Source organism: Sciurus carolinensis, chromosome 2 (genome assembly GCF_902686445.1).
Source record: "Sciurus carolinensis chromosome 2, mSciCar1.2, whole genome shotgun sequence".
NCBI classification, from domain to species: Eukaryota; Metazoa; Chordata; class Mammalia; order Rodentia; family Sciuridae; genus Sciurus; species Sciurus carolinensis.
The window spans coordinates 159,749,678-159,763,415 of NC_062214.1; the positions used below are offsets into that span (position 1 = coordinate 159,749,678).

Below are 13,738 nucleotides of genomic sequence, written 5' to 3' on the forward strand. Positions count from 1 at the left end.
GACAGCCTCAAAGACAGACTGAACTCTGGACTACTTCTCTAAGTCAGGAAAAAAATTTATCTTGTTTACATCTCTACCAGTATATAGCATATATGTGGTGCATAGTAGATACTTGATAAATATTTGTGACCTTGTTTGATATAGTTCATGAAACCTTTTCTGGGGTGGTATAAAAACTCTCTCCAAGATTAGAAGGAAATCATGAGCAGTGCCCCTTTCTACATAGCAAGTAGAGAATGTACATACAGAGATAAACAATATACAACTCATTTACCCAGATTCAAACATTCATCTGTGAAAAGCCTACCAAAACTGGTCATGATTCTTCCAAATATTTATTCATAAGAAATCTAAATTTGGAAAATTGTTATTCTATTGGAAATATTTCCATTGATAACAACTGGGTTAAGTAAAGGACTGTCATCTGTTCTTACATCTGGGGGTGTAACTCAGTGGTAGAATGTGTACTTAGCATGAGAAAGAAAAAGGAAAAGAAAAAGATCTTATCTTACATCAGGCTTTACTAATAATTTCAAGAATACTCTAAGGACATTCCAGTGCTTCTCAGGTCCTTTCTTCCCACATCACACACACTATCTAGACTAGAATAAAAGATGAGATCTGCAAGTCAGATTTTGTGAGGTACTCTCATATAGTGAAGGAGTGTTTCATTTATGAAACATTTCCATTTTATACTTGAGCTTATGTGATATTTTATAGGGAGCTATGCCTTATAATTTAAAGATTCCAGATTTGTTTACTGTAAACAGTCCTTAGCCAGGCAGATCAGCTTAGAGAATACTATAAAGACTTCTTCCCAACAAATATCATTGTTCTGTTTGACAGGATGTCCAGTTACCAGCATACTTACAAGATTATAAAAGGTAATTGGGTTTTCCCCAAGAGTGTCCCTTCCCCACCTCACCAGCTCCCCCTATTCCTCTTAAGGGGCTGAATAGAGGACAGGTCAGCTGGTATGGCAACTTCCTCCTTAGCAACTTAAACAGAGTAAAGCTTAGTCAGGCTTACTACAAATAATAAAGTTAAATGACAAACTATATTATAAATCATGGGGAATGATGCATTTATCATTGAATGAAAGGGTGAGTTTTATTGACTATTTAATGATTTCAGCCCCTCCTTATTTTTATTCTTGAAATGGTATTTTCATTGATTTAGATTGATCATTTTGCCATTAAACTTATTCTAACCATTAATATTATAGTACCTTAATGTGACCATACATTTAGCTAGGAGGAAAAAAATGAACCCGGAATAAGAAGGGCAAGTTGGAGGTTCTGTTGAATTTTTTAAAAACATGTTCTTCAAAATTTTTAACTTTGAGGGCTGAGGCTATAGTTCAGTTGCTAGAGTGCTTGCCTTGAAAGCACAAGACCCTGGGTTCAATACCCCAGCTCTGCAAAATACAACAACAACAACAACAAAATTTTGAGTTCAAATTTTTTTGAGGGGAGAATTTTGTCTCTAGATTTGTACTAACTTGGACAAACTGATACCAACATTAATTTCCACACTAGGCTGTCAGAGTACGACCTTTGGATTGATGACATTCATAGAATAAGAGGGGGAAAGCTCATAAAAACTAGTAGAAAAATAATATTTCATAGGAAGGTATATGTACTCCCTAATTTTATCTATAGATTCTGGTGTGAATGTTTTGACTTAGCCATCAATGTCCACTAATGTAAATTTGGGAAATTGTGGCCTAAATAGTCTTGCTTCTAAGAATCACAGAATGCAAATGAAGATGAGTTCAACTTTATAGTCCCATTTGATCCCTGTGTCTGAATCATTCCTCTATAAGACATCCAGCTACTTTGCTTACTTCCTAAACATCTGGATAATCCTGAAGCCATAAATAATACCAGGAAACAATCCATTGGAAATGAAGGCTCCAATCCAGACTTAACTATTATTGTGACTGTTTTAAGTGCTTATCCTGACAATGTACTCAAAAGGTAATAAGCACTGATGTGCTGGTGATTAATGTTTAACAATTGAGCTTTTATAAGAAAAAGCCCTAATTAGCAGCATTTGCCAATTTGCAAATGGTATATTTTTCTCTACCATGGCCAATTGCAAGCTAAAACAACATCTTGTAAAGTTCCTGAAAATTTACCAATCAACTTTTGTGAGCCAGTAAAAGGTAACTCCAGCACAGTACTGTATAAAATGGCCTGTATAAAAAATGGAAAACTCTCTTCCTGTAATTTTATTAGTTTTCTTGTTATCTCTTTAAAATTTTATGCCACAATTATCCTCTAAAAATTTAACATAGTTTATTTCAGTAATGTATTCCATGAGAAATGAACATTTCAATTAGGAATGTTTCACTAGTAAGCATTGCTGTACTTTTGAGAAAATAATGTAAAGCTTTTCATGTGTTTTTGATTTCTAATCAGACTTTGATTTCACAGATAAGAACTACCTGAGGGTAAAAAGGCACAGTCTCCATAGATAACTAGATGTTCAGTGTTTTCAAAGCCCACCTTTATGATAGTTCCAAAATCAAAATAATTTTAAAGATCAATCATTTTAAAAATCAAATTCCACTTCCAAATGAACTAAAATAGGTCTAAATATAGATAAGTTGCTCTTTGTTCACTTGTAATTCTAAATATAAACATGGGCATATCAATAACTTTATTGTATTAATACAAACTATCAAAAACCTTAAGTGGAAATTGATGGTTAAATTTTTGGAAATAGTAACAAATGTAGTCTACTTGATTGTTCCTTTATTGTTAAGATTGTATTTAAGTATGTATCTTTGATATTATTTTGACCCGATTCACCTTTTCCACACTTCTGGGTCAATATTCTAGAGGAATTAGCCAAATATAAACCCTAGAATAGATCATAACTTTTCTGAGAAAATATTTGGTCTTTTCTTGTAAGCACTGCTATATGGCCCATTTTCCATGTTAAACTATTATCTCTGCCAATCATATATTTGGATTCTACATTACATGGATCTGCCTTTATTCAACATTCAAAAAATTGTCACTCAGGCTCACGTTGTAGAATTTGATTGTGAGCTGCCTGCAATCCAATATTTACATAAAATAAATCCATATTTTAAAATTTTGGGTCTAACTAAATAATTTATTGTTTCATTTTTTTAATAGGATATCACAGAACTGGAAAAACTTGATGTTATCTGTACTCTCAGGGAGCTTACAGTTTATGGCAATCCAGTGAGTATGTTACCTTTCTAATTTATTAATTTACTCTGTATGTAATTTATTCATTTTTTAGAAAGATTTTAATATATTAATTTTATCTGCATAGCCAGTTAATATATTGATTAGTGTAAAAAAAACTATTGGTCCAGCACAATTTATTGACTAGTGTCTTCTTCCACCTGATTACAGGGCAAACTGCTACCCACCTCTATAAGAAGATCTATTTCAGGGTTCTACCTTGTGCTCATTGGCTTGTCTATCTGTTGCTGTACCAGTATTATTATACTGTCTTAATTACTAACATTTTATATTGTCTGAATGTCTGCTAGAGTAAGAGATTCCAATTATTCTTCTATCTCCTTCTCATTCTCATTATGTGTTTCTCTTTCTTTACTGCCGTAGTTATTCTTGGCCCATTACGATTTACTATTATTTTTGGACAACTTCTCAAGTTATGTGAGAATTTTGTTAATATTTCAATTGAAAATGCATTTATTTTTAAATTAATTTTGAGGGAAATTTGCCATCTTTCCTGTTGGAATCTTCAAGGGGATCCAATAAGCACCACCCTTGTCACCTAATATATGAACAAATTGAGAAAAATGACAGTGGAGAGATGAAAATATCTTCTTAGCTTCGTGTTCTGACTCTGATAAAAAGAACTGGATGGCAAACAGATTACATAAAGTACAATTTATTTGGGACTTTCTGACAGGTGTGGTGAAGGGCAGCAGCAAAATCAATGGATGTTTGTGATTTGGGTTAGAGGGAAGGTTTATATAATGGTCAGCACAAAAATGACTTTCACCTAAGCCAGAATGTCTGCTCTACTCAAGCTGATATCAAAGACACCAGGCACATTCCTTGCTGTGTTACTGTAGTATGCTGATCGTAAGTCCTTTGGATATAAACCAAGGAGTGGGATAACTGGGTCAAAAGGTGGGTCAATTCCAGGTTTCTGAGGAATCTCCATACTGCTTTCCAGAATGACTGCACCAATTTGCAACTCCACTAGCAATATACAGTATGCTTTTTTCCCCACATTCACGCCAACACCTATTGTTTGTGTTCTTGATAATAGCCATTCTAATTGGAGTAAGATGAAATCTTAGAGTGGTTTTAATTTGCATTTCTAATTATCATTGATTCTTGTTTTTATTTCTTGCAATTTGGGAGTCTTGTTAAGGAAGTCTGGTCCTGAGGTGACATGATGAAGATTTGGGCCTTCTTTTTCTTCTGTTTGGTGCAGGGTCTCTGGTCTAATTCCTAAGTCCTTGATCCATTTTGAGTTTTGTACAGGGTGAGAAATAGGGATTTAATTTCATTTTCCTGCCTATGGATTTCCAGTTTTCCCAGCACCATTTGTTGAAGAGGCTATCTTTTCCCCACTGCATGCTTTTGGCATCTTTGTCTGTTGTAACTGTATTTATGTGGGTTTGTCTCTGTGTCTTCTATTCTGTACATTGGTCTACCTGCCTATTTTGGTGCCAGTGTCATGCCATTTTTGTTACTCTTGGTCTGCAGTATAGTTTAAGGTCTGGTATTGTAATACCTCCTGCTTCATTCTTCCTGTTAAGGATTGCTTTGGCTATTCTGAGTCTCTTATTCTTCCAAATGAATTTTATGATTGCTTTCTCTATTTCTATGAGTTATATCCTTGGGATTTTAATGGGAATTGCATTGAGTCTGTATAGTGCTTTTGGTAGTATGGCCATTTTGACAATATTAATTCTGCCTATCCAAAACATACATCTTTCCATCTTCTAAGGTTTTCTTTAATTTCTTTCTTTAGCATGCTGTAGTTTTCATTGTAGAAGTATTTCACCTTTTTTGTTAGATTGATTCCCAAGTATTTTTTTTAGGCTATTTTGAATGGGGTAGTTTTCCTAATTTCTCTTTTAAAGAATTTATCACTTATGAATAGAATGCATTAGACTAATGCATGTTGATTTTATATCCTGCTACGTTTATGAATTCATTTATTAGTTCTAGAAGTTTTCTGGTGGAGTGTTTGAATCCTCTAACTATAGAATTATGTTGTCAGCAGATAGTGAGAGTTTGAGTTCTTCTTTGCCTATTCATATACCTTTAATTTCTTTGGTCTAATTGCTCTGGCTAGAGTTTCAAGGACTATGTTGAATAGAAGTGGTGAAAGAGGTCATCCCTGTCTTGGTCCAGTGTTAGAGGGAATACTTTCAATTCTGGTCCATTTAGAATGATATTATTGGCCTTGGGCTTAGCATATATATGGCTTTTACAATATTGAGGTATGTTCCTACTATCCCTATTTTTCCTAGTGTTTTGAGCATGAAGGGGTGCTGTATATTATCAAATGCTTTTTCTGCATCTATTGAAATGAGGATATGATTCTTGACTTTAGGTCTATTAATGTGATGAATTACATTTATTGATTTCCTGATGTTGAACCAACCTTGCATTCCTGGAATGAACCCCACTTGATCATGGTGCACTATCTTTTTTAATATGTTTTTGTATGTAATTTGCCAGTATTTTGTTAAGAATTTTTGCATCTATGTTCATCAGGGATATTGATTGGTCTAAAGTTTTCTTTCCTTGATGAGTCTTTGGTTTTGGTATCAGAATGCTACTAGTCTCATAGAATGAGTTTGAAAGGGTTCCCTCCTTTTCTATTTCCTGGAATACTTTGAGAAGTATTGGTATTAGTTCTTCTTTAGAGGTCTTGTAGAATTCGACTGAGAATCCATCTGGTCCTGGGCTTTTCTTGGTTGGTAGGCTTTTGATGGCTTCTTCTATTTCATTGCTTGAAATTGATCTTTTAAATTGTGTATGTCCTCCTGATTCAGTTTGGGTAGATCATATGTCTCTAGAAATTTGTCAGTGTCTTCAAGATTTTTCTATTTTGTTGGAGTATAAATTTTCAAAATAGCTTCTAATTATGTTTTTTATTTCAGAGTGTCCATCATATTTCCCTTTTCATCACGAATTTTAGTAATTTGAGTTTTTTATCTCCTTCTCTTCATTAGTGTGACTAAGAATTCATCAATTTTGTTTATTTTTTTCAAAGAGCTTTTTGTTTTGTCAATTTTTTCAATTGTTTATTTTGTTTCAATCTCATTGACTTCAGCTCTGATTTTAATTATTTCCTGTCTTCTACTACTTTTAGTGATGATTTGTTCTTCTTTTCCTAGGGCTTTCAGATATGATGTTAGGTCATGTATTTGTTGACTTTTTAATTCTTTTTGTTCAGTGAGCTCAATGCAATGAATTTTTATCTTAGTACTGCTTTCATAGTGTCCCAGAGATTTTGATATGTTGTATCAATGTTCTCATTTATCTTTAAGAATTTTTTAATCTCCTCCCTGATGTCTTCTGCTATTGGTGCACCATTCAATAGCATATTATTTAGTCTATAGGTTTTGGAATAGTTTCTATTTTTTATTTTATCACTGATTTCTAATTTTATTCCATTATGATCTGTTAGAATACAAGGTAGTATCTCTGTTTGTATGTACTAAGGGCTGCTTTGTGAAATAACATATGGTCTATTTTAGAGAAGGATACATGTGCTGCTGAGAAAAAAGTGTATGCTCATTGATGGATGGAATATTCTATATATGTCAGTTAAGTCTAAATTATTTATTGTATTTTTGAGTTCTCAGTTTCTTTGTTCAGTTTTTGTTTGGAAGGTCTATTCATTCAGTGTGAGAAAGATGTGTTAAAGTCACCCAGTATTATTGTGTTGTGGTCTATTTGATCTTGAATTTGAGATGGGTTTGTTTGATGTACATAGATACTCCATTGTTTGGGGCATAAATATTTATGATTATTATAGCTTGATGATTTATGGTTCCCTTAAGCAGTATGAAATGTCCTTCCTTATCCTTTCTAACTTTGGCTTGAAGTCCACTTTACCTGATATCAGGATGGTGACCCCCACTTTTCTACTGAATCTGTGTGTCTGATGTTTTTTCCCATCCTTTCACCTTCGGTCTGTGGATGTCTTTTCCTGGGAGATGAGTCTCTTGAATGCAGCATATTGTTGGGTCTTCTTTTAAAATCCAATCTGACAGTCTCTGTCTTTTGATTAATAAGTTTAGGCCATTAACATTCAGGGTTATTATTGAGATATGATTTGTATTCCTGCTCATTTTGTCTTATTTTTGGTTTTTAACTTGACTTGGTTTGTCCTTTGATTGGTTTTTCCTTTAGGGTAGTTCCTCCCTTTGCTGACTTGCATTGTTGTTTTTCATTTCCTCCTCATGGAATATTTTGCTGAGAATGTTCTATAGTGCAGGCATCTATTTGTAAATTCCTTAACTTTTGTTTATCATGGAAGGTTTTTAGTTTGTCATCAAATCTGAAGGTTAGTTTTGCTGGACATAAGATTCTTGGTTGGCAACCATGTTCTTTCAGAACTTGGTGTATATTTTTCCAGACCCTCCTAACTTTTAGGGTCTGAGCTAAGAAATCTGCTGATATTTGTACTTGTTTGCCCCTAATTATAATCTGATAGTTTTCTCTCACAGCCTTCAGAATTCTTTCATTATTTTGTATGTTGGGCATTTTCATTATAATGTGTCTTGGTGTGGATCTGTTATAATTTTGTATATTTGGTGTCCTGTAAGCATCTTGTATTTGATTTTCCATTTCATTCTTCAGGTTTGGGAAATTTTCTGATATTATTTCATTGAATAGATTGTTCATTCTTTTGGTTTTATCTGTGCCTTCCTCAACCCCAATAATTCTTACATTTGGTCTTTTTTGTTTGTTTGTTTGTTTGTTTTATTGTAAACAAATGGGATACATGTTGTTTCTCTGTCTGTACATGGCGTAAAGGCATACCATTTGTGTAATCATAAATTTACATAGGGTAATGTTGTTTGATTCATTCTGCCATTTTTTCCCTTCCCCCCCTCCCCTCCCACCCCTCCCCTCCATCTGTACAGTCCTTCCTTCCTCCATTCCTGCCCCCCTCCCTAAACCCAACTCCAACCCCAACACTAACCCTTCCCACCCCCCATTATGTGTCATCATCCACTTATTAGCGATATCATTCTTCCTTTGGTTTTTTGAGATTGGCTTATCTCACTTAGCATGATATTCTCCAATTTCATCCATCTGCCTGCAAATGCCATAATTTTATCATTCTTTATGGCTGAGTAATATTCCATTGTATATATATACCACAGTTTCTTTATCCATTCATCAATTGAAGGACATCTAGGTTGGTTCCACAATCTGGCTATTGTGAACTGAGCAGCTATGAACATTGATGTGGCTGTATCTCTGTAATATGCTGATTTTAAGTCCTTTGGGTATAGGCCAAGGAGTGGGATAGCTGGGTCAAATGGTGTTTCCATTCCAAGTTTTCTAAGGAATCTCCACACTGCTTTCCAGAGTGGCTGCACTAATTTGCAGCCCCACCAGCAATGTAAGAGTGTACCTTTCTCCCCACATCCTCGCCAACACCTGTTGTTGCTTGTATTCTTGATAATCGCCATTCTAATTGGGGTGAGATGGAATCTTAGGGTGGTTTTGATTTGCATTTCTCTTATTACTAGAGATGTTGAACATTTTTCCATATGTTTGTTGATTGCTTGTAGATCTTCTTCTGTGAAGTGTCTATTCATTTCTTTAGCCCATTTGTCAATTGGATTATTTACATTCTTGGTGTAGAGTTTTTTGAGTTCTTTATAGATTCTGGAGATTAGCGCTCTATCTGAAGTATGATTGGCAAAGATTTTCTCCCACTCTGTAGACTCTTTCTTCGCATTGCTGATAGTTTCCTTTGCTGAGAGAAAGCTTTTTAGTTTGAATCTATCCCAGTTATTAATTCTTGCTTTTATTTCTTGTGCTATGGGAGTCCTGTTGAGGAAGTCTGGTCCTAAGCCGACATGTTGAAGCTCTGGACCTACTTTTTCTTCTATAAGATGCAAGGTCTCTGGTCTGATTCCGAGATCCTTAATCCATTTTGAGTTTAGTTTCGTGCATGGTGAGAGATATGGGTTTAGTTTCATTCTGTTGCATATGGATTTCCAATTCTCCCAGCACCATTTGTTGAAGAGGCTATCTTTTCTCCATTGCATATTTTTGGCCCCTTTGTCTAGTATGAGAAAATTGTATTTATTTGGGTTTGTGTCCGTGTCCTCTATTCTTTACCATTGATCCACCTTTCTATTTTGGTACCAATACCATGCCGTTTTTGTTACTATTGCTTTGTAGTAGAGTTGAAGATCTGGTATTGCGATACCCCCTGCTTCACTCTTTCTGCCAAGGATTGCTTTAGCTATTCTGGGTTTTTTATTCTTCCAGATGAATTTCATAATTGCTTGCTCTATTTCTGTAAGGTACATCATTGGGATTTTAATTGGAATTGCATTGAATCTGTATAGCACTTTTGGTAGTATGGCCATTTTGACAATATTAATTCTTCCTATCCAAGAACATGGGAGATCTTTCCATCTTCTAAGGTTTTCTTGAATTTCTTTCTTTAGTGTTCTGTAGTTCTCATTGTAGAGGTCTTTCACCTCTTTTGTGAGATTGATTCCCAAATACTTTATTTTTTTCGAAGCTATTGTGAATGGGGTAGTTTTCCTAATTTCTCTTTCTGAAGATTCATTGCTTATGTATAAAAATGCCTTAGATTTATGTGCATTGATCTCATATCCCGCTACTTTACTGAATTCACTTATGAGATCTAAAAGTTTTCTGGTGGAATTTCCTGGTTCCTCTAAGTATACCATCATATCATCAGCAAATAGGGATAGTTTGAGTTCTTCTTTTCCTATTGGTATCCCTTTAATTTCTTTGGTCTGTCTAATTGCTCTGGCTAGAGTTTCAAGGACGATATTGAATAGAAGTGGTGAAAGAGGGCATCCCTGCCTTGTTCCAGTTTTTAGAGGGAATGCTTTCAGTTTTTCACCATTTAGAATGATATTAGCCATGGGTTTAGCGTAGATGGCCTTTACAATGTTAAGGAATGTTCCCACTATCCCTATTTTTTCTAGTGTTTTGAGCATGAAGGGGTGCTGTATTTTATCAAATGCTTTTTCTGCATCTATCGAAATAATCATGTGATTCTTGATTTTAAGTCTATTGATATGGTGAATGACATTTATTGATTTCCTGATGTTGAACCAACCTTGCATCCCTGGGATGAAACCCACTTGATCATGGTGCACTATCTTTTTAATATGTTTTTGTATGCGATTTGCTAAAATTTTGTTTAGAATTTTTGCGTCGATGTTCATTAAGGATATTGGTCTGAAATTTTCTTTCCTTGATGTGTCTCTGTCTGGTTTAGGAATCAGGGTAATATTGGCTTCATAGAATGAGTTTGGGAGAGTTCCCTCCTCTTCTATTTTCTGGAATACTTTGAGAAGTATTGGAATGAGCTCTTCTTTAAAAGTTTTGTAGAACTCGGCTGAGAACCCATCTGGTCCTGGACTTTTCTTTGTTGGAAGGCTTTTCATGACTTCTTCTATTTCATTACTTGAAATTGGTCTATTTAAATTGTGTATGTCCTCCTCGTTCAGTTTAGGCAATTCATATGTCTCTAGAAACCTGTTGATGTCTTCGAAATTTTCTATTTGTTGGAGTATAGATTTTCAAAATAGCTTCTAATTATGTTTTGTATTTCAGTCATGTCTGTTGTGATATTTCCTTGTTCATTCCGAATTTTAGTGATTTGGGTTTTCTCTCGTCTTCTCTTTGTTAGTGTGGCTAAAGGTTTATCAATTTTGTTTATTTTTTCGAAGAACCAACTATTTATTTTGTCAATTTTTTGTATTGTTTCTTTCGTTTCAATTTCATTGATTTCAGCTCTCAGTTTAACTATTTCCTGTCTTCTAATACTTTTGGTGTTGGTCTGTTCTTCTTTTTCTAGGGCTTTGAGCTGTAGTGTTAGGTCATTTATTTTTTGAGTTTTACTTCTTTTATTAAATGCGCTCCATGAAATAAATCTTCCTCTAAGTACTGCTTTCATAGTGTCCCAGAGATTTTGATATGATGTTTCTTTGTTCTCGTTTACCTCTAAGAATTTTTTAATTTCCCCCCTGATGTCTTCTGTTATCCATTCATCATATAGTAGCATATTGTTTAATCTCCAGGTATTGGAGTAGTTTCTGTTTTTTACTCTTTCATTAATTTGTAACTTCAATCCATTATGATCTGATAGAATACAAGGTAGTGTCTCTATCTTCTTGTATTTGCTGACATTAGCTTTGTGGCATAATATATGGTCTATTTTAGAGAAGGATCCATGTGCTGCTGAGAAGAAAGTGTATTCGCTCTTGGTTGGATGGTATATTCTATAAATGTCTGTTAAGTCTAAATTATTGATTGTGTTATTGAGATCTATGGTTTCTTTGTTCAATTTTTGTTTGGAAGATCTGTCCAGTGGTGAAAGAGGCGTGTTAAAATCACCTAGTATTATTGTGTTATGGTCTATTTGGTTTCTAAAATTGAGAAGGATTTGTTTGACATACATGGATGAGCCACTGTTTGGGGCATAGATGTTTATGATTGTTATATCTTGCTGATTTATGCTTCCCTTAAGCAGTATGAAATGTCCTTCTTTATCCCTTCTGACTAACATTGGCTTGAAGTCCACATTATCTGAAATGAGGATGGATACTCCAGCTTTTTTGCTGAGTCCATGTGCATGGTATGTTTTTCCCCATCCTTTCACCTTTAGTCTATGGGTATCTCTTTCTATGAGGTGAGTCTCTTGTAGGCAACATATTGTTGGATCTTTCTTTTTAATCCAATCTGCCAGTCTATGTCTTTTGATTGATGAATTCAGGCCATTAACATTCAGGGTTATTATTGAGATATGATTTGTATTCCCAGTCATTTGGTTCATATTTAAAATTTTTGACACATCTTGGTTCCTCCTTTATTTGACAGTTCCTTTAGGATAATTCCTCCCTTTGCTGATTTGCTTCTTTGTTTTTTATCTCTTCCTCATGAAATATTTTGCTGAGAATGTTCTGTAATGCTGGCTTTCTTTTTGTAAATTCTTTTAGCTTTTGTTTATCATGGAATGATTTTATTTCATCGTCAAATTTGAAGGTAAGTTTTGCTGGGTATAAGATTCTTGGTTGGCATCCATTTTCTTTCAGAGCTTGAAAAATGTTGTTCCAGGCCCTTCTAGCTTTTAGGGTCTGGATTGAAAAATCTGCTGATATCCGTATTGGCTTCCCCCTGAATGTAATTTGGTTCTTTTCTCTCACAGCCTTTAAAATTCTGTCTTTATTTTGTATGTTAGGTATTTTCATTATAATGTGCCTTGGTGTGGGTCTGTTGTAATTTTGTGTATTTGGAGTCCTATAAGCCCCTTGGACTTGATTTTCCATTTCATTCTTCAGATTTGGGAAATTTTCTGATATTATTTCTTCAAATAGATTGGTCATTCCTTTGGTTTGTTTCTCTAAGCCTTCCTCAATCCCAATAATTCTCAAATTTGGCCTTTTCATGATATCCCATAGTTCTTGGAGATTCTGTTCATGATTTCTCACCATCTTCTCTGTTTGTTCAACTTTGTTTTCGAGGTTAAATATTTTGTCTTCAATATCTGAAGTTCTGTCTTCCAGCTGTTCTATCCTATTGGTTATGCTTTCTATGGAGTTCTTAATTTGGTTTATTGTTTCCTTCATTTCAAGGATTTCTGTTTGGTTTTTTATCAATATCTCTAACTCTTTATTGAAATGATCTTTTGCTTCCTGAATTTGCTCTGTTAACTGTCGATTGGTGCAATCGTTCAATGCCTGCATTTGCTCTTTCATCTCATCGTTTGCTTCCCTAATCATTTTAATTATGTACATTCTGAACTCCCTTTCTGTCATTTCTTCTGCCATGCTGTCGTTGGATTTTATTGATGTAACATCTAGATTTGTATGGGGCATTTTCTTCCCTTGTTTTCTCATATTGTTCAGGAATCAGTAGGTCATTAAGATATTGCAGATTTCCTCTATCAACTTATAATGTCCCTGAAGATTGCTAGTATATCCCCTCTTATCCTTCAGTAGCCTGAAGTCTTGGAGGAGGTTGATAATGCAGAGCTCCACGAAGAAGCTGCCTCTCTAGGGGTGGTGACCCTCAGGTGGCGTATATTCCCTGCTAGTGGGCAGAGGTGCCTCCACTTGTTGACCAATGGTCATCCAATGGGGAACTAGACTGCGGGCTGAGGCAAGGCCTGTTTGTGCCTGTGTCTCTGGTTTTACTGTCCCTGTGGGAAAACCTCCCCCGGCAGGGAAGAGTCACTCGGTGGGGACGTCTCGCTGGTCAGTTGCCCTCCTAGAGGTTCCCCTCAATCTACAACTACCACCTGGGCTGGACTGTCTTCCTCTGCAACAATCCCAGGGGCCCGGACCTACGTCCTGGGCCTGGGAGCCCTTCGCAGGCGAGTCTCCTTAGGCTGCCTCTCCCAGAGAATCTGCCCGCTGCCCTGGAAACTTCGCTCCGCCCCTAGGCGTGTCTCTGTGCGGCTCTTCCAGCAAGAAGCCACCTAGCTCCTGGGACCCTGCTCTGCACCAATCGCCTGGCTATGC

At 35.5% G+C, this 13,738-nt stretch overlaps 1 protein-coding gene across 1 annotated transcript in view; it reads left to right on the forward strand.

The window, feature by feature from the left end:
* Lrrc9 (leucine rich repeat containing 9) overlaps nt 1–13,738 on the forward strand; it is a 99,734-nt gene that overhangs the window by 69,209 nt on the left and 16,787 nt on the right. Inside the window, 1 exon segment of the mRNA XM_047542345.1 lies at nt 3,150–3,218. Within this exon segment, the coding sequence (XP_047398301.1) occupies nt 3,150–3,218 (69 nt within the window).